General features: G+C 43.2%; 1 protein-coding gene across 3 annotated transcripts in view; it reads left to right on the forward strand.

Annotated features, from left to right (window-relative positions):
- LOC135905755 (transcription termination factor 1-like) overlaps window positions 1-21569 on the forward strand; it is a 145828-nt gene extending 124259 nt beyond the window's left edge. For 2 of the 3 annotated variants that reach the window (XM_065436790.1, XM_065436788.1), the window contains 3 exons: window positions 4714-4799; window positions 14467-14580; window positions 21383-21569. In XM_065436790.1, coding sequence (XP_065292862.1) covers window positions 4714-4799; window positions 14467-14576 — 196 coding nt within the window. In that variant the 3' untranslated portion in view covers window positions 14577-14580; window positions 21383-21569. Of the gene's footprint in view, window positions 1-4713; window positions 4800-14466; window positions 14581-21382 lie in introns of those variants that run through there. The other variant, XR_010565472.2, reaches the window with a different exon arrangement.
- The last annotated feature ends 593 nt before the right edge of the window (window positions 21570-22162 follow it).

A 22162-nucleotide genomic window follows, 5' to 3' on the forward strand; every position in this document is an offset into this window, starting at 1 on the left:
GTGCATGTTTACTACACTCCTGCCGCATTGTCCCAGGCATACTCAACGCCTAATTATTCGTTCCTACATACAAAAGGGCAGTTTCGAACAATTACACACAAGCGACTCTGTGGAGGGCATTTTTGCGAAGGATGAAGCGCTACCCAGGAGGGAGTCCTCTGTGGTGTTGTGCTCAAGTAAAACTCTTGCTTGGGCTAGTTGGTTCATGCTTGAATTGAAATGCTTGGCTAATTGCACGTGTCAATTTAGCCAGTGTCAAAACAGTTGTTTGTATTTTTTAAATGCAAATTAATGTCTATGCAGTAACATTACATTAATTATTTTGTTCTTAGCACATTTTCATTCGAAGTGGCGAACTCAATTTTCAGTATTGGAAAGCCTCAACAAATGTTTTATGAAACAACAAAGCAAAATTGCACAATAATGGCTATAGTAAAACAGAGGGGCAAGATAAAGGTCTGCATCGGCCTGGTAGCACTGGAACAAAGTTCTTCACAGGTGGCGTTACCCACTGAGAAACTGGAAGCAAATCAGGGGTGCCAAGAGGCTTATGCTTCTATGTCTGAAGAAAGGATTCTGGCAAATGAAAGCATCAGATGCACAAAAGTATCTAGCCTTCAGCACCCCATGTGGAAGCTACTGCATCAAGAGAGTTCTTTTTGGCATCGCAGCAGTGCCAGAGGTTTTCCAACAAATTGTCAGCGAAATTCAGGAAATAATTCAAAACACTCTCAACTCACTGGAATGACATCCTGGTGTTTGCAGAAGTGAGCCAACAGCTAAAGAAGCGCACAACACATGTAATAATAGCCCTGAAAAATGCTAGAGCCAAACTGAACTATGACCAGTGCATCTTTTACAAGTCTGTTGTGAAGTTCCTGGGTCGCATAACTGCAAAAGGGCTCAAAGCTGACCAGGACAAAGTAGCAGCCATTGGACAAGTAGCCAAACCAAGAAACAAGGCCTAGCTGCTAACACCATATTTATTTATTTATTTATTTATTTATTTATTTATTTATTTATTTATTTATTTATTTATTTATACATTCATACCGCAGCCTCAGTGAGGCTATTGCAGTAGTGGGATGACCAACAAACATACAAACATATATAAACAAGCTTGTGTGAATTCTTTCAGTGGTAGTGAAGGGATGTTGCCGGGTAATGAATTCCAAACTTCAATTGTTGATGGAAAAAAGTTGTATTTACACACATCAGTGTGGGCAAAAATGGTTGAAATATTTAGAGCATGGTGACTCCTGTAGATTAGGGTTTGGAAAAAGTCAAATAGTTATCTAGAGGAGAGACGAGGAGAATTCATGCGTGAAGGAATTTTAGGAATTGGAGTTTGCGATGCTCTGCGAGAGGAGTGACACCAAGTAGGGAAAGAGAGACGGCAAAAAGTCCTTGTCGCATCTCCTACAAACGAAACGCACTGGCTTCTTCTGCACTGATTCTAATTTTTTGATATCACAGTGTCTGTATGGATTCCATACAATGCAGCGATATTTGAGGATGGGGCGATTGAAGGTTTTATATGTTGGAAGTTTAGTTTTTTTAGGAGCAGGACGCAGCGTTCGATGCAAGTAGCCTAGTCTTAGGGCCTTGTTAAAACACAATCGTCTGCAAAAGGTCGTATTTCAACTGAGGTGTGTAGGTGGAGATCATTAATATAAAGCAGGAATAAAAGAGGACCCAGTGCTGAGCCTTAGGGAACCCCTGAAGAAACGGGCATGAAGGGTGAGTTAGTAGAGTTGAAACATACATGAGTGCTGGGATAGAAAGTTCGATATCCAGCCAACCAAGGATGCATTTTTTAGTTTAACAAATAGCTTGTGCATAAGTTTAGGGTGTGAGACAGTGTCAAAGGCCTTTGCAAAGTCTATAAAAATATAGTTAAAGAGCCGCTGATGTGAACGAATTCTGTCAGTTGTGTTATAGTGCTGAGGCCACATCTAAAACCATGCTGGAATGTGCATAAATTTTTTTAGTTCCAAGAAATTCCATAATATGTTTAAAGATCATGTGTTCGAGTAATTTGCATAAATGTGGTGTTAAGGAGATGGGCCTATAGTTAGATAACAATTGAATGTTACTTGACTTAAATAAAAGGAGAATCGAAGCAAGTTTCCTCGAGGGAGGAAGGGTGGTGGTTGAGAGAGATTTTCTAAAGATAATTGTTAGATATCTGCTGCACCAAAAAGAGTATCCAACGAGAAAAATTGTCGTTTACTGTCAGGACCACACAACTTCTTGGTGTCTAAGTTTAAGATTAGGTTAAGTACAGCCTCAGAACACAGTGATACATTGTCGATTGGAGGGTATGGAATAGAATCAAGAATGGGGATTACCGAATCATCAATTGTAAAGCTAGAGTGGAAGTAGGTGTTAAAAGAAAAAGCTATTGTCTGCTTATCATGAACTGCAACATTGTTAATTATCAACATGTCCAAGGATGACGCAGGTGGTAGGATAGCTTTCCAAAATTTACGGGGATTAGTCCTCACTAATTTTGGCAAGGTTACCTCGTAATATAATTATTTTGCAGCATCCATTTTAGAAAAAAATTAAGGGGTTTTACGTGCCAAAGCCACTTTCTGATTATGAGGCACGCCGTAGTGGGGTACTTCGTAGATTTTGACCACCTGGGGTTCTTTAATGTGCACCTAAATCTAAATACACAGGTAAGGCTGCATTTCGCCTTCATCGAAATGTGGCTGCTGTGGCCGGGATTTCATCCCGCGACCTCGTGTTTAGCAGCCCAACACCAAAGTTGCTTTTGGCACTAAGGAACTGCATGACTTTTGTTGAGTCGCCAGAGTGTTTTGGTCGACGTAATGTGGCCACACAACATGATAAATTCAAAAGGTCCCAAGTCATCTAAGGAATTTCAGTGTTTGTTTTCCTTGTTCTTAAAGGATTGAAAAGGTTGATACACTTACTTACGTCATACTTGACTCAAAGCGCGAAAAAGATCACAACACAAGAAGGAAAACCAGACAGAGCAACAGTTCTTGTAGGCTATTTGGGGAAATACAGCAGAAATTCATCGCAAACTTGGCAGACAGAATGGCACCATTGAGGAAGCTAGTGACCAAAGACACAGGGTACCTGTGAACCGATGCGCAGATACAAGCTCTAGACAAAATCAAGCAAGCATTGAAGTGTGCTCCAACACTAAACTACTCCAATGTCAATGGCTTCATAATACTTATTGTTAATGCAAGTTCAAAGGCATTAGTAGCTGTGCTCTTCCTGGGAGGGAGGCCAATGGCATATGCATTGGCTGCTATGACTGAAGCTCCACAGAACTATCCTCACACAGAAAGAGGCTGTGGCCATCAGTTATGAATGCCAAAAATTCCACCAATACCTATATGGTTGGCCATTAACAATAGAAATAGATAACAAACCACTAGAAAGCATTGCTCAAAAGCCACTTGGCAATGCCCAATCTTGTCTGCCGATAAGGTTGCTTGACAAACAACAGTATGTTTCAAAAATAACATACTAAGAAGGCAATGAACTAGTTATTGCGGATCTGCTGAGCAGAGACTGTACAAACAGCAAAGATCCAGGTATCTGCTCACAAGATGTTGAAGTACTAACTATTGTTCTCATGTAACCAGAAACAACGGACAACTTCAAGAGAGATCTTGCAGGAAATGCTGAAGGGGGCCGTAATGAAACAAATCTCTCTCTCTCTCAAGAGGTAATTGAAGCCACAAAGAAAGGATGCCCAAGCACAACCGAAGAGCTCAGTGAAACTCTGTAGTTGTTTTGTTCATTCAGAGATAAACTATGAAAACATGTTGTTCAGAGTTAAATGGCTGGTTATCCCTAAGTGATGGAGAAAAAGGCTCCTGAAGCAGATACATGAAGGACACTTGTGTGTGACCAGCTGTCAAAAGAGGACCAGAAAGACAGTCTATTGGCCTGGCCTAATCTTGGATATCAAGGAATGCATGGAAAGGTACATGCCATGCCAGCTAACAGAAAGGAGGTTACCAAAAAAACCACTTCTCATGGAAGAACCAAACTTTTCCTGGAAAAGAGTGGGCTCAGATGTTTTCCACTTCAGTGGGATCACTTCCACATCAGTGAGTTCAGTTCAATGGGTGATGACATTGTCATTGTCGATAGTTAGTTGAGCATTTCAGACGCCATGTGCAGGCTTTGCGGCAATGTCGCTGGATGGTGCCAAATGTTCTTAAGGAAACGCAAAAGAGGAATTCCGCTGCAGTACATGCCTGATACATAACTCATTTCAACACTGGCAATATGCTGGGTCACTATATTGATTCAATGCTAAATGCATTACTGTCGACAGTCATTGCGAGATGGGTTGTGTCGAATTTTTGCAAGAACAGTGGTTCGTTTTAGTAAACTAGGACATCTACCACCCACTTTACTACCAGATTTTTCTCTGTGTAACTATTTTTTGTTCCCAAACCTGAAAAAGAGCCTGAAAAAAAAAAACAGCAATTTTCACAATTTTTTTAGTGGATTAAAGAGCGGCTGATACATTCTGTGAATTTTGTTGAACAGGGAGATAATGTGAAATAATGTGAAAGTATTCGAGATTTTGTGTTGTTTCTTTTTCTTGGTCAAGCTGAGAACGTTTCAGCGCCTCAGTAACCTAAAGAACCCCATTTAAAACTGAGATCTTCACATTCATTTTACTTGTTCACAATCCAGTGCATTTGTTTCCAGGGCCCCATCTCCCTTGGTTGCCAAGTATCATTGGGAAAGCACACTGAATTTTTATCTCCCACCAGACAAGCGCAAGGATTTTCAGTGTAAGTAGCTCTTATATGGTTCAGTAGATGCAGTTTTAAACAGCAGCTGTAGTGATGATTTGCAGCACTTTGTTTGTAAAAATACCTATTGCTTTGACATTATGGCCGCTATATTGTAACGATGCCTTTCTTTGATGCTGATGCCTTTTGACACTTTTCGCATTCCTGAGTGGCCACATTTGACGCTCCCCCTGGGGCGGAGCGTCGCTTGACCACTCACAAATGCAAAGAGCGCCGAAAGGAATTAGCATCAGGAAAAGGCATCAATCATAACCCGTATTTGATGAATGTTGGTACATGACGTCAGGTGATGTTAACTGAGCAACGCCAGTGCCAATAAGGGGGCCTATATAGCAAGGCCGCGAGATTTCAAGCGGCAGTTTGCAACTCATATTGGGAGCCACCGGCCAGGCCTTTTCTGGAATTAAACTTGTTCATTGTTCAGCCTTTGCTTATTACAGTTGAGATAGAGCATTGCAAGATTATTTGTTTCAGCAGGTCAGAGGAACTCTGCTGCCTCCTAGATGCTTAAGGAAAAGGACACTGTGCAAAAAACAAACGAGCACGAGAGGGCTGAGCAGACTTGTCTGTTATTTTTTTCCTAAGTATAGTAAACTGACTACTTCAGAAACAAGTTTTGTTAAGCCTCCTAGAACATTTTTATTGACTAAAACATTGTCATCGAGTGTATTTAATGAAATACTGCAAATTAAGCACTCCAGCATTGAGTTTGTAAGCTAGGAGTGTAATGCACAATAGCATGAAAATTCATGAAGGAGATCTACATTGCAGTGTGTGCCACTCTAGGTGGTTGGTGCTGCTGTTGAATGCCATGCACTTCATCACTAACTGCCAATGCTGTAGACTTTTCACCTTATGTTTGCTTACGGCATTGTAGTAAAATTTAGTACTTTAGTGCAGTCTCAGCAACTCGAAAGGCCACGGTGTATTTTGCAGTGACTGCCAGTGGCAACATAACAAAGGCACTCAGAACCATTGGCTGTAGCGAAATAAAGGGCTTTTTTTTTTTTTAATAGCCATCTCCACTGTGTTCATTTGCCCTTTGGTGAAGCAATGGCACTTTAAAACAAGTAAATACACTTGACAACAATCAGTGTGGTATGAGCAATGTATAACTTGCTGTGTACATAGCATCACTCACACTCATACTGCAGGGACAACTGGCAATGGCGCCCCAGAGAACCACTTGCCGCACCAAGGTAGATGAGGCTTGGCACTTTGCCGGATAGCTCAAGAAGGATCTTAAACTGCTGCATGTTGCAGCATCCAACACCATCTTAAATCTTCATTCCTTGAGGCGCTATGTGGAAAATTGTGTATGCCGACATAATGCATCAAAAGCAAAAACACTGACGAAAATAATTATTTTTTTAACTATGTCGCCAGCATATTCAAGCACTTCTGATTGGACATGCACTGGAAAATTTAATAATATATGTGCAGTGTATCAATAATTTGAATTGAGTTCTGGGGTTTTACGTGTCAAAACCACGATTTGGTTATGAGGCCCGCCGTAGTGGTAAACTCCGGATTAATTTTGACCACCAGGGGATCTTTAACATGCCCCCAATGCATGGGACACAGACATTTTTGTATTTCGCCGCATCGAACTACGGTCACCATAGCCGGCATTTGATCGCGTAACCTTGTGCTTAGCAGCGCAACACCATAGCTGCTAAGCCACCGCAGTGGATAGTGTACAGGCTCCATTATGAAAGTAATTCAAATTTTCTGGGAAAAGTAGATTTATTGACCGGACCTGTACAAATGGTTAAAATTCCTCAAAATACTCACCCCCTGCATCAATACACTTATGGAGACATGTCTGCCAAGCCTGGAAGGCACCCTGAAAGTCCTCGACGGGAATGTCTCTTATGAACGCCGTAACATGCTTTTAGATGTTTTCCACGGTTTCCCATTGGCTTCCTTTCAGTGCTTTCTTCAGTTGGGGAAACAAAAAAAAAGTCGCACGGAGCCAAGCCAGGATTGTAAGGGGGGTGGGGGACCACCGAGGTGTTGCTCCGGGCCAGGAAGTTCGTAACGATGAAGGACGTGTGGCTGGGGGCATTGTCATGGTGGAGCTTGACCATGTCTTTGATGTCAGCCCTCACACGCGCGACCCGGCATTTCAATCTCTTGAGCACCTCCAGGTAAAAGGCCGAGTTGACTGTTTCTCCCTGTGGTACAAACTCAAAATAGACAATTTCTCGGGCGTCAAAGAAGACAGTGAGCATCGTTTTGATGCAAGAATTGCTCATTCGCGCTTTCTTGGGGTGGGTGGATGATATTGTGTGCCACTCGCTGTTCTGCCTTTTCGATTCTGGGTGGTACTCGAACATCGAGGATTCGTCTCCATTTACAACAGAGTTAAGAAAGTCCGCCTCATTTCGAATCAAATCCAACAATTCTTGACAGCGCAAAACTCGAAGTTCTTTCTGATCTTCCGTCAACACTTTCAACACAAGCTTTGTGAAGACTTTGCACATTTGCAGATCTTCGGTCACTATCCCATGTACCGCAAATGTGGACATGTGTAGGGTGTCAGCAATTTTCTGGATGCTCAACCGCAGGTCGGAACGCAAAACTGCGCGCACACGATCCATGTTTTCGTCGGTTCTGGTCGTTGTTGGGTGTTCAGAACGGGGTTCGTTGGGGACCTCCTCCCGGCCCTCCTTGAATGCCTTGTGCCACCTCCTGGACTGTGACCTTGAAATGCAGTCGTCCTTGAAGGCCTCTTGAAGCATCTGGAATGTTTGGGTTGCATCCTTTCCAGGCTTCACGCAAAACTTGATAGCATATCGCTGTTCAAGCGAACGCTCCATCGCGCCGTGTTAACCACTCACACTGCTCAGAGTAAACTGGCGACTGGCTGCATTGGCAGGGCAGAACTCGTGCCACATTTCCTGACCAGTTTTACCGCGCTGTCATGGATAGTCGCGTCATAATAAAATAATGTGCATTAACTTCATAATGGAACCTGTATTAATAAAAACATGTTGGAAGGAAAGTAAAGGGCTGGGTGTTTGGCACTTTGTGTCAATGAGTCGTCAGATATAGCGGTTTCACTTCGTTTACTGCTTTTCAGAATTTTTTACATCCAGCATACATGTAAATTAGCTGGATGGGTGCTTTCCAAGTATTCTAGGCATAAAATAGTTCATGTTCTTGTATCTTACATTCTCATAGAGAATTCTTGCATGGATTTCACATTCTGTACACTTGACAAAACTGAATGAAAAATTTAAAGTTCTTAATTAGTTCTGCAGCAATTTGTTTTTCATGATTCTGAAAGTACAAAAAGTGTCAAGAAACAAAATTTTCACTGGACAGAATTATTCGGCACCTGAAAGGGTTAAAGTGAATACCACATTGTTGAAATGGCTGGTTACTTTTTGTTGCATAGAAAATGGTCCTTTATATCAATGTATTATGTTATATGCCATTTCATTGTGAACAATGTTCAGCTGTGTGTATGATGAAAAAAAATCTGCAGACTTCAATTCCTCTGACACTCAATTCGTATACTGTGACAGCAACAGTTTGTCACAGCTGACATCACCATTTCTGAAAAACAACCTTGTGATGCATGCAACATTGTGCTTGTCCACTAGTTGTGCCTGTTATGGCCTCCAAAATACATGCAGGGATGCCACCATTCTCAGAGCCTGTGTGTGGCACAACACTTTGCGTAAATTAGAACTTGCCAAACATGAATATTGCATGGTAGCAGAGTGATTAGCTCATCTCTCTCCAAAGTGCACATTGCCACAGGAACACAAGTTCAGATACGAGTGCCAGTAGTGAGCAGGGACCGTATTCTGTAATGGTTCGCTTTGTAACCGGTTCGCTCTTATGGATGCTATTGGTTGGCGCTTCATTGCCGTGATCCCTGGCACGTAAGACTACAAATTTGTTGCCATCACACAGGTTGTCAATCGTCTAAGCAAACCCGTCGTCTGCTATGAGCAGAACCGCAAAGAAGTGGTTCACTTGAGCGTCACATGCGGTCGCGATCATGATAATAAGGGTTGCTAAGGCAACCGTGGCCGTCTGCTAGTCTTACTTGGCCGGCGGGTCGAGAGAGACGTCGATGGCGGCTTTTTTGGTTGCATTGCTGGCAAGCAGTGGTGAAAGATGACGTAAGGAGAAGGAACGGCGCAACGCGTTCGACATGAGTGAAGGAGAGCTCCGAAAGTATTTTAGGCTCTCCAAAAACACAGTGCGATGGACTTGCGACGAGTTAGAATATCTCAGACCACAAGATTTAGTAGCGTTGACACTACAACGTAAATGGTGTGTGCGCTGCTTTTCTTTTTTTCTTTCCTTTTTTACCAGTGCATCTGGAATGTAGAAGCTATTAGGTTGTCGCAACCGTCAGCCTGTCGCATCATTACTGCCATCGCTAGGGTTATTATGGTTGAGGAAAAACAAAAGTTGGGGTGAGTTTCTCCACGGTGCAGGAGAAACCCAAACTCGAGAACACTTCCTTGACCGCAGCAAAATTCTGTAAGTTGTGGGATGTGTGGGCGGAACTCTCATCACAATTGTCTGCTCTAAGAAGCTCAGCCCTGGCAAAACAAAATCATATTAGAGCCGCGGCCCACACCCAGAGAACTGCTTTGATTGCTTAACATATGGCGCACCACCTAGCAACAACAAAAAAAAAGTTAATAAACAATGTAGATAAAATTAAACTGCCAGATGTCTGCGTTGAAGCTCACAGTTATTACTGGAAATGAGATGTGCAAGTGTTGTATACAAAACAATATTTTTTTTACGAAACTAGCAACATCCTTCAATTACTATATTGTCCCCAAAACACAAACAAAAATGATGACATGACCTTGCAGCAGAATGCCACTCATTCATTGGTCTCCCTCGTGCCATGACATTCCACTCTCTCTCTCTCCGAGTGATGTAACCCAGATGTAACAGCCAGAGCGAACCGCTTCCAAAGTGAACCATTACAGAATGGAGTCCCAGGGTTGTGTTTTAAGCACACAAGCACCTATTTGGCTACGGATCGCTACTTTAATGTGTTGAAATAATGAAGTCGTTAAATATGATGTGCTCTTGTCACGTCGTGTGCTTGTTCATACGTTCTAGGAAAAAAATTTACTAATGGGAAAGCGTACGATCCGAAGTAACTAAAAAATTTGACAGACTCAGCTGTAGTAGGCATCTGCGTAATGCGAAGCGGTGCGTGAACTGGTGCGGCACGAGACGCCGACGCGCATGGAGCTGGTGGGGCACCAGCGGCCCGAGACACATTTTGTTGATTTGCCATTGCATAGTGTTTTGAGACGGTGACAGGCAACCGAAACGAAATCGAGCTGGTGGGCGACGCCGGATGCCGTTGGAGCGAAATGTGATGCTCACATCGTGCCATCTGCAGCAGGGAATGGCAACACATTTGAGTTATCGCCTACTAAAAGCGTGCAGTACGTTTCCAGCGGCACTACAGCCCACGTGCTGTAAAACAGATAGGTGAAGTTGCTTATCGCAATAGGGTTAGCGGCAGTAGCTATGAAGGCGGCATGCGACCACCTAGGAGATTTGCTGGTACCGAAACAAGAAAATTCGCGCAGAAACTCTGCTGGGAGTTGTCTAAGTATGCGTAAGCATTGTGCCACTTGCTCGTCTGTGCACAGCCCGGTATTATTATCAATGTTATGAAACTTGATCTGACTAGTATGAATGACAGCGCTACGGCGACAAAACTGCTGTGGACAGTGGCGCAAGGTGAATTTATGACAAGCAAACTACTGCAGGTGGCGGCGTTAGGTGCTGCGCTGATGACATTCCGATCATTATGAGCCGTTATCGCTCTTTAGCATTTTACCCATCCGCGTTGAAACATTATTGACCATGGTGAGCCGTACTCCAGCGGCTGCTGCGTATGGGCGCATGAGGGAGGAAAGTGCGCCAGTCTTCCTTCATCGCGTGCAAGGCGCTGGGTGGGGATGGGGGCGTTCTTCTTTGGCAGCAAATGCGTATGGCACGGCTGTGCGGACCCTATCTTGAAAGCGATCAGCTATTGGGGCAGGGTGCGGCAAATGCTGATAGCTTTGTGAACGCTTTGTTCTCGCCACTTATGTTGAATTCCAATGGCAGATCACGAGCGCTCAGCCGGATCACGAACAGAGCGCGTCATTCTGACTGAGATCGTTCTCGTCAAATCTGCGAATGGAATGCGTGCGCTCCAGCGAGGGCACTAAGTACAAGGAAATCAAGTGAGAGGGCGCTAGACTAGAGGTGGATCGAATAGGCCTCATCACCATCACCACCATCATCTGGATCATCCCAGCATTCCACGCGTTTGTTTTTCTTTCGTGTCGGAAGAATCGCCACTGGACTTGGGAACCTATAGTGCCTGAGTAGGAGGTGTTACTATCCAGGAGAAGGAACAAAAACACACGGCACAACGTAGCGTCCATATTTTCCATGTTGTCCATAGCTGCCTGTGACCGGAAACAGGCAACCATAAGAGGAAGCAGAGGCGGGTGAAGGAAATGCGTCACGCAGACTTCCGGCCAAATCTGCTGCATTCGGCAGAGCAAATATTTTTGCTCCGCAGAGCGATCCGGTATCGGTGGCTGGTCCCAATCTGCCATTGGAATAGGATTGGTCCATACAGAGCAGAAAAACTTGATCTGGATCTACCATTGGAATTCGACACTATAGCGAGAGGCAGCACTAAGGTGAATTGCCCACTGCTGCAGGCGTTATCTTGAAAGCAATCGTTTACGTGTCGTACAGACGAAGGGACAGCTTTCCTCATCAGGTAAGCATGGAAATGCTTACGCATTTAAAACCGAGTGCGCGCCGGCGTTGTCAGGTGAGGCGGGCGGGCGAGTATTGCAAGTAGACTGATGCGGCAGGCGGCTACTGTTCTCGATCGTGCGTGCCTCGCGCCTTTTGTTAAGGACGTGATATCTAGTGGCCGGAAAATGTACCTTACGATCACACTTATCGCCTATTAAAAGCATGCAGTATGCTTCCGACGGCTCTCCGCCACATGCACTGTAAAACAGATAGGTGAAGATAAAATGCTTATCGCAATAGGGTTGGCAGTGATCGCTGTGAAGGCAGTGTGTGGCGACCCGGGAGAAGATTTGCTGGTACCTAAATAAGAAACTGAGTGTACGCCGTCCTTTTCATGTGACACGGGTAGGCGAGTATTACAGTGAAGCGGCCGCAGCAGACGGCTACTGTTCTCGTGCCTCGCGCATTTTCTTATTTACATACGATCTGGCGGCCGGAAAACGTACGATCGCATTTTGGCGATCTACTGAACATTGGTGCCAAAATATGATGTTTTCCAGGAACTTATAAACCAGTAAGAAATAAGCATTACTCATTTGGGTCATTTTTTGTGTTCTCGATCGCGAATGTTGGTGCCAGGAAATCGGTACATAATGGCATCATATGAACGAAGTTCTACTGTATACAGTCGACTTCCTTCAACTGAATTCCTCAATGGAATTAAATGAATAGAACTATCCAGCGGGTCAAATTACACAAGAGGCAGAAAAGAAAAAAATAACACTGAAAGACATTGTTGATTCATTTGGCAGTGTTTGCCCAATTCTAACATGCCCTCAAATCATAGGCCCACCCTCTTTTTATTAGTTCAATGTAGAAAACTAATGTACAACTGCTTATTTAGCAAGAAAAGTTAGCATACCTCCAATTCTGGCAGTGAAAAAAAAATGAAGCCAGCAAACTTTACCTTCATAGAATGGAAATTTATTTGCAATTTATGTCAATCATCATCACTCTCAGAGGGCATTTTATCTCTTGTCTATGAACCACATGTAGTTGTACAGTTGTACAGACATTGCTGTCCGTGCAGTCCACTCTGCGTTTGATATTCTGCATTTATCAAACGACTCCACCACATTCCTTATCCCTAGCAGGATGGTCGCCCACGCCTAGACTAAACACTACGCTAGCTCATCTTGCGACACATCCTATTTTCTGGAATGCCAAAACATGTTGTGCAACTTGTTGCCTCTAACTTAGCATGCAAAATAATGTATCTTTGGAATTAGTTTTCATAATCAGAGACTTCAACTGGCACAGTATTGTCAAGCTGTCATGCTACTCATAGTACACGAGTACGTGTTCCGTCGGCATTTTATGATGACAACGGCTATGCTGGTAGGCTGTTGCAAACACGGTTTTGGTTTCGTATCCGATAACCCTGTGCAGTTAATCTTTTGGTGCAGGTAATCTTTTGACCAATTTTCTTGTAATAAAAGGCACATGTTAGGATTGGGTAAATTCTGTAATAATTCATTGGGGGGGGGGGGGGGTAAGCTACTGCGTTCGCTTGAAAATCTTTCTAGGGCAAACCGAAAATCAGGATTTTTGGTGGGATATTTTTTGCATATTTGACGCATTCATTGTCCCCTAAATGCCGCCAAGACAGACATTGCTGCTTATCAGCCCCATTGAAAGCAAACGTGTGTGGTGACAAATCAAGTTCTAACTACCGTATTTTCGCGATTCTAAGCACCCCCCGATTCTAAGCACCTTCCTCTATTTTCGCGAAAAAATTGGGAAAAAAAGTTTGCATGCGAATCTAAGCACCCCCCCCTATTTGTTACGAAGAGCGCGTAGCCAAGACCGCCAAGCACGCTTGCTCGCTCTGTCATCGAGCCGGAGCCGTCGGAGTCCCGAGGTGGAATGGCATCCGTGGCGCGATCTTGCCGCACAGCCGGACTGCAGAGCCGCGCGGACTCGTGAATGGCACTGATAGTGACTAAGCATCCGACACAAGCAGTGGGCTCACGGTCTGCACCGATTTTTCTTTTGGGTGTTTGCGAAATAAAATTTCATTTCTCGCACCCGTCTCGTTGTGATGTTGCAGCGAAAAGGGGGAGGAAGGGTCATTCTAGATTTTTCGAATCTAAGCACCCGCCCTCACTTTGGGTATCGCGATCATGAAAAAAAGGGGGTGCTTAGAATCGAGTAAATACGGCATTTGGCAAAGGCCAAGTTCAATATAAAAAACAATGAACATTTGTGGCCATAGAGATGCATTGGTGTTGGCCGGGACCTCAAGTGGAATCAAATTAATGGAAGTTTACTGTATAAAAACATATCATCGAGATTCGAGCTGGAGTGCAAGATTTAGCAACAGTCTATAAATAGCCTCTGTGCTGAAGCCATTGTAAAATTTAATATTTTTTCCTCTTGGAATTTTTTGTAGTTAGATTATTTGGACCTTTTCATGGTTGGTGCCATGTAGAAAAAAATAAAGCAGTGATTGTGCTGGAGATTTTCAGTTTGATTGAATTTCTATCATTGGATTTCTGCTGCCTCAGGGCACACATTTCAGTTGTCCTAGTGATACAGATATCATGTTAAGGGAATTTTTTTACATGAGCCCATGAGATATGACTCGTTTAGGTTCTAATATAATTCGAAACATCCAAGTTCAATGCAGTATCTCAACTGTACATTTTCCAATGTTTATTTAGTGACATGAGGATTTGAAATGCTAAGGAGGTACTTTTCTTTATTCATCGTGGTCTGTTGATAGAGGATGCAACCTCCTTTGCTGTTTATTATTTTTAGTCTGTTTATGTGCAGTGCTTATGTGAAACAATTGAAAATATCATTTTTATTCTCATTGCAGCTAAGGTAAAGAATCTATACAAGATAGCTCTGCCATCACTGCTTGAAAAATATGGGAAAGGAAAAACTTTGGAAGAAATTATAGCGCTCTCCAAGGCACCCTCCCCCTGAAAAGGTGAGTTGCAACTACCTTTGTTGGTGGCTCGCACTGGCATCACTGGTGCCGCCATACTGAAGGAACAACAGCAAAGCAAAAGCAGTGCCACAATGTGACCTACCTTCAGGTTATAGCCCGGCATAACTATGCACTAAATGGTAGTACGCACCAATCAGCAAGTACAAATGTGTGCCTCGTTACATGCGCCACTGCCAAAAAAAGGAACGGGCCTCTACAGTAAATTTTCACAAAAATATGCACGTAAAAGGTTTCTTTTTTCCAAAGCAGTGAAAAACAATTCTGGCTTTATCGTACAACCATGTGATAGACACAGGCAATACCAAGCAGCATTTTAAAACTTCGGTAGGGTGCAGAACGGATGATTTATCGACTCCACACATGGACGCGCATCTTCCCGATGCGTGCCCATGTGTTTGTATTACGATCTACTGAGTGAGAACCGGTACCACTTCATTGAAGCACAGCACCCACTGCCGTGCTGTGCCGATCATGCTGTGCAATTTGTGTACAACGTGTCGCCTATTAAGCATAGCCTGTCCTTATACCAAGATGCTTTCTGTACATGTGCGTGTTTGCCAGCCAACTGCACCCATGTTTTGTGGGAGCATCTGTGCACTGAGCAGTCTTGAGGCCTGTGCCACTCTTGGCCATGCACGTGCTTCGCAAGTGCACAGTCGCAGCAAAAAATGGTAGCACATTTAGGTTATTACCTAGTAAAAGCATGCAGTATGCTTCCTACGGCATTGTGCACTGCACCGCACGCATTGCTGAGTAGGTAGGTGAAAATGCTTGTCACTATAAGGCTAACAGCAATAAGTCATATAGGCACACCAGCCAGTAACTATGTTCTTTGCCAAGGCAGTTAGCAGAATCCTCGAATTTCGAATGTTTATCTGTATAGGCATCCACACCTGCACCAAAACCGGAATCATTGGTAGACTGGTCTCTAACTTTCCAAAATGGTGAAAGATCTTTTACGGCACAGCATGGCATCAGCTACACTGTTGCAGTTTGTCTATGTGCGATAAAAATGTATCGTGGTATGCACTAACTTGTATGTATGCATACAGCGAGGCAATACTGCTGGTCAGCCTTAATTAGGCTCTATGGGTACTCGGTTGGGAATTGGTCACACCAGCATTTTGAGCGGGTACACATTAACTTACTTACTTAGATTCATTCATCCTACATTTCTGTGTCCAAAAGCACTGCAAGGGCTATGCTTCAGTGCTCACTAAAAGGCCACGAAATGTTGGACTTCGCAACTGTGCCAGCTCTGCCAAAGTAAAGAAACAAGAAGTTTAATCATGCCTTGAAGGTGCCTTGAAACACTTCTTTAAGGCCACCGTATTTGCTCTAGTACCTTTTCTTTGCATATCAAAGAATGAAGAACATAAAGAATTGTGATAGTTAATGTACGCAAGCTCAAATTATTGGTCACAGAAACTTCAAAATGCAGTTAAACCTTGATATAATGAAGTTCAATATAATGAAGTTCTTGATATAGTGACGTATCTAATGTTTTATAACTTCTTATCCATTAAACACCATGTATTTCAAACCTCAATACAGTTAAACCTCGATATAACGAACTTCAATATAATGAAATTCTTGATATAATGAAGTATTTAACTTTTCATAACCTCACCTCCATAGAACACAATGTATTTAGAACCTCAATATAACGAAGTATGTTTCCAAAGTATATTTCGCTTCCACCGCAGAGGGATGCCTAGGCAACAAATGGAAACTTGCGCAGATGTAGATGGTCATATGATTGAATTACAAGCGTCTGCTTGCAAACGCACCTCTTAAATTGCACGCTGCGCAACAAGAGTGACCGTCGAAGTGTAGTCGCCTCATGTTCTGTATAAAGTCCAAGTGCAATAACATCCTATCATGCCTCGTGCACTTTGTGCTTTAGGTGTGAGTGAAAGTGTGCGAGGGTGAGACAAGAAAGATGGTGGCTTCACAAGTGCCGCCTTCCCACATGAGCAGAGGGAAAGAGGGGGAGGGGAGTGAGTTTGCGGTAACGCAATCAAGCGTGGGCGAGGGGGGGGGTTAAGTTGTCGCTGCTCGCGATTTCTGGCGTGCGTCTCGCCCGTGGCTGCGCATAACTGTAAGTACGGCTGAGCACATATGCAGCCATGCACCCTGCTTTAGAGGTAATCTGCCGCATGTGGAAAGAGTAATAGTAATCATGTAAACTATCTTCCCACGCGTTTAGTATTGGAGGTTGCATAATCTCCACTTCAGGTGACTCATTAGAGCAAGAGACAGAGGAAGCATTTGCTCCCCACTGCCAGCGCTTTTCATGATAGCGTCGTCCCAGTGTGGGCGACACTATCAGCCATGGGGGCGGAGTGCACGTGAAAGCGTGGCTTGCTTCGCTTAATTCGTACCGTCAATGTGGCATGAAACTGTATCATCTATCGCCGACTTCCAAATTCATCAAAATGAATTGTTTTCTCATTGAAACTTGCTTTTTTTTTATTGCCCAATAATTCGGAAAATTGTGTGGCCCCTTTAATAGCACTTTGGCCATCTAGAAGTTGTTGTAATTTTGTTTCTTCATTAGGCTCCGGATTTAGTTCTACATCACCACATAGAAAAAGTAGTAGGATGTAAAACGAAAAGCGCCGTACAAGACGAATAGGACGCCTTGACTGATTCATTACATATGAATGAGACACTACACAAATCCAATCAAATAACACATGGCTTGGAACCGACAAAATAAATACCTTAAAGTGTTGATCAAAAACTTCACCACTGACCTGTGACAGCAACAACAAATGCAGGAACGGCATTGCAGATGCCATGTCGGTTCCATGCCTCGCTGACTTGGCGAATACACCCGCCTTTTGTAGTTGTTGACTGAGGTAACTGGTGACGTAAGAGTTAGTGTTCGTAGTTGGGCACTGCACATTTGTCAAAATCAGCCGAGACACATATGTCCTTTTTTTTGGTTTGCCGTTCCAAGTCGATGCAGAGTTGCCACACAACTCCGTCTGTCACTGCTTTATCTTCTTTTACCCAACTTTTGCTGGAATATAAGCTGCCACATTGCGCTACGCATGAGATGCCACCAATCTGTAACAGCACAGGGAATGCATGAATGGCATTGCACACGCCATGCTGGTTCCATGCCCTTATCGTTTATAACAGAGGAATTTTCCTTGCACTTGAATATTTTAAAAGTGGGTTTAATCCAATCCGCTAATCACCTGCAGCTGTAGGAGCTTGGATTTCACAGACTTTGTTTGTGTGTACATATTCTGCAAGCTAGGTTGTCGTAGTAGCTGTAGGAGTTGTCATTTCACAGACATTGTTTGTGTTCATGCTGTAAATTAGGCTGTTGTGGTATGCAGTAGTTCAAATGCAGTAAAGGGCAGCAAAGATTAGAGGCTCTGGGGTGTTAAAGCCACCTGATAGCGATGATGAATGGTGCCCAATTCGCTGTGGCTCTGATGTAATAATTTTTTTCAAGTGACAGCAAATCGCCATTACTCTTCCTTTTAGAATCAAAATCTGCTGAGTAAACAGTCAAAAGCATTAGATTCTTCATTTATTGAAATATAGAAATTTGCGTGCGTGCAAAGGCATTTTTCGTTTCTGGCCGTTAATGTCAGCTGCACGCTACAATTTATGGTACGTTAGAATTGAGTAAGTACGGTACTAGTAGCTTCTTCAGGAGGCCACTATCAATGCAAAGTTATACTCCATTTCACACATAGCAGGCAACGCTGCAGAAGCTACACAAGTAGTGCAGCCATACAGGTCTCATTCTGTGTGCTTTGAAACACGGTTTTCTTGATCTGCAATATTTCTTACAAATTAACTGCATCATATATCCCAACTACTACTTGTGGACGGAAGTTTACGTCAGATCACACAATACTTGTGCATATTTCCACTTCTGGTAGACAACATACTATTTTTTGGTCACAGCACAAGTGATGCATTGTGGCTGCTGGACACAGAAACATGTTACTCCGCTCGTATGGTGGTAAAGAGGTTTAGACATCCGGTGCCTTTCATGTAATGAACATGTCATGTTCTGCGACGTAGAAGGACATGACTTAAATTTAATTATAATTGCTCAATGCATACCTGATATCTTTCTTTCGCGTGTAGTGCACTACTTTTCGGTCGTGGATGCTAACAGTGAGAGAAGTCACTCTAGCCTTCATAGTGTTGCCCTTCTGGGTATGGAATAGAGTATAGTTTAATCTGCACAGAAAGCATTGTTTGCCATTTTTTTCCACTTGCTCCATGTTAACTGGGACATCTGGTATATTTTATATGATTTCAGGACAAATTATGATACTTCATTAGAGTTCTCTTGTTGCTTCTCTGGGCACTTACTTTAGTTACAGCCAAAAACTAATTGGCCCTGCTGCTGAAAACACTAAAGAAAAGCTGAAGCATTTTGAGGCATAAGTGCATAGGCATCACCACTGCTACCTGTCCTTAGATAACATAGTGTGTTAAACATAATTATTAGAACTGTTGGGTGGAAATGTCTGGGTGCGGTCATTTGCCTGTCACTGAGTTGCATAGAACATCTATTGTGGCAGTTTCAAAGAAGTCTGGAGAAGCGACTGCCTCCCCCCCCCATCCCCTACTCACTCTTTCTTCTGATTCTCAACAGCACTGTACTACAAGCATATTGTGCATAAAATTCATAAGCAGGTCCGATTCATTGATTTCTATTGGAAAAAGGACCTGGTGATGTCACTTAATTCAGGGTGTCTACCAACCGGGAAAACCGGGAAAACCGGGAATTCTCAGGGATTTTAAGTAGTCTGGAAAAAGTCAGGGAAAACTCAGGGAATTTGGGCCTCTATCAAGGAAAATTAGCGGCAGTTTTACTGAAAGGGTCGAAAGTCACAGTAATGCTGGCTCGAGTAACAGACAGGAATCGTAATGAATCGTCTTTGACGCCCTGTCGTCGGCTGGAGGAATTGCTAGTGTACAGTTAAGGACTGACTTTCCGGATTCCCGATAATTTGGACGGCTTCGCGGCACCGTCACGTACCCCATAGAGTCAACGTATCACAACGTGTGAAATTTCCGACGCAAGAACTCTTCGCCGTCCGATTTGCCGGACGTTTTGCCATGATGGCAGGTCCGAAACGGCAATAATCAAAGGCACCACCGCTGCCGTTTTGATTACTTCGCTACCTCGAACCGGCACTCTCGCACGCAGATCCGCTGCCAGCCGTTGTCACCACTGCGGCGACGCTAGGCCTAGCTGCTTCGACGTTCGCTATGAAACTTCTTGCTGTTTGGTGCCGAGTTTTTTATTGAAAGAATTAGCTGCTGTCAGCAATGGTATAGACTCCGCCTTTGTGATCCTCGCGATTGACATAGAAAATGCCGGTTCCTGAAAGTCACCTTCGCCTCTGTAAAGAAATGTTACTTGGCGAAGCATACACAAAAGTATTGCAGTGAAGCATAACAAGCGTGGGCAGGGGCTATTGCCACGGAACACAGTATGTATTTCTTAATTATACACGCGTGCAGCCGGTATTTCCTGTCACATTACGAGCACCGATATGTCTAATATGTGTAGCGACAGGCCTTCAGAGCATTTTCGAACGTGCCTGTGGTGCGGTTTGAGTCCCTAAGGGCAGTAAATATGACACGCATTTATTTTTTTGCAACTGGCCGATTTTTCGGACGTTTTCGCGGCCCCTAGGGAGTTCGAAAAATCGGTCGTGGACTGTGCAACTGACCAAGATGCTTCAAATGGTCCTTGGGGCGAACGAGTGGCGAAGACAAGAACAGAAATGAACTACGCATTGAGGAATAAACGGGAAAGGAAGCTTGCTGCCGCCGTTTTGAAGGAGCTTGAGCTCAAAAAATAAAGTTTTGGCTGATGCCGAGACGCAGGTGTCCCTCATCTAAACCAAAATAAACTCTTTAAAGCAGTGAAACACAACACTCGGGCGTCGTGCGCGGGCTGAGAGTATGTCAGAACAGTTGAGGTTGACTTACGAGCTGTTGAGAGATAATCTCAATTATGACAAAGTTCGGGCCTCATACCACTGAGCTTGCGACAGTTGATAGAAATAGCTCATATTCGAAAATATTTGCTTCTATATGCATCTTTATTTTATTCGTATTTGAAAATGTCCGACTCCATTGCAATGTTTTTCAGACACTTTATTTGCTGTGCATTTTACTAACCACTGCCTTATATTCTCTTTTTAAATAACATAAACACTACTCGTTAGTATTCAAATTGGATTAAGTCGCTTTTTTCATTTTTTTCATGTGCCTTCTAGGGAGTGACAGCATCAGGCGACATGTTTTAAGCCCGTCTTGACATAAAACATAGCTAGTTCTGCATCACTCAGGGTAACTTGCAATGGCACTCGGGGAAAACCTGGAAAACTCAGGGAATTTGGAAATGTCAACTTGGTAGACACCCTGTTAATTGTATATACTCAAGACAACAATACACATGCATTGCATTTTCATACACTCCATATGGCAAGGTGGAGGTGGCTTTTAACTTCCCAGACTTTTCCAATGCTAAAAATGTTGTAGGAAAACGCATGTGACAGAGTCAAGTTTTTGTCACATGGCGACTAACTGCACTGTACTTCTTTAAGGAAAGAAGGTATGTGCAGAGATAAGACGTTTTGTTATAAAAGGAGTACATATTAGGTAAGAAGAAAAAAAAAAGACTGCAGTGGTAAATGTGTCCTTTCTTTTTCTGATATTTCTTGGTGTAAGTGCATATACATAAGTAAAATTTTGTTAACTCTGGTATATCTTCTGTTTTCAGGTACCTAGAAAAGGCCATGGCAACATATTTGGCCTGCACTCAGCAACTTGGTTGGCTCACTTGTATTTGTGAAACTGCTTTTTCTGTTTTACTTTACCCATCTCATTGACAGATCAGTATTGTGCGTCTTATACATTATGAATTTTCATAAGCATGTAAAATAAACTTTTTTGTTTACATTGTTTAACTGCTACTTGTTTTCCATAGTTGAAACCATTTTATGCAACATCTTTGATGTGATTAAAACAAACATATAATTCCTGCAGAAAGCTGTAATTGAAGTGGCAAAATGTGAATGAACATGTCAGCGAAGCTTTCAGGAGCAAAATGTAAAGAGCTTCCACTTGGAGCACGGCGAAGTGTTTCTTATGTGTCTCCTTGACGTCAGCTCTAGCGTGCACTGCAGTGAAGAGCAAGCACGAGGCAATGCTGGGGTTGAACGGCAAAGACTCAACTTCCAGAATTATTTTCTCGCCTAAAATGAAGATTGTTCTGATTCAACTCTCAGGAGTAAATGCCATTGAACAGTACTGTGCAACTTACTATTTTTCATGTTCTCTATCTACCTTGTACCACTACCTATGCCTGTAATAGATCCAGTCATACCATGTGTCAACTGTTGACCAGCTGATGCTTCTATCCACTTTGAATTCAAGTGCTTCTGGAAGGTGTACATTACTTACGGGGCTCACTGGGTGAATCCCTTCACATTTCATTAGGATGTGCTGAGTGGTCTGCTGATTTTTGCTACAACATATATATGACTCATATTCTTGTGAA

This window comes from Dermacentor albipictus, chromosome 1, assembly GCF_038994185.2.
Source record: "Dermacentor albipictus isolate Rhodes 1998 colony chromosome 1, USDA_Dalb.pri_finalv2, whole genome shotgun sequence".
NCBI lineage: Eukaryota > Metazoa > Arthropoda > Arachnida > Ixodida > Ixodidae > Dermacentor > Dermacentor albipictus.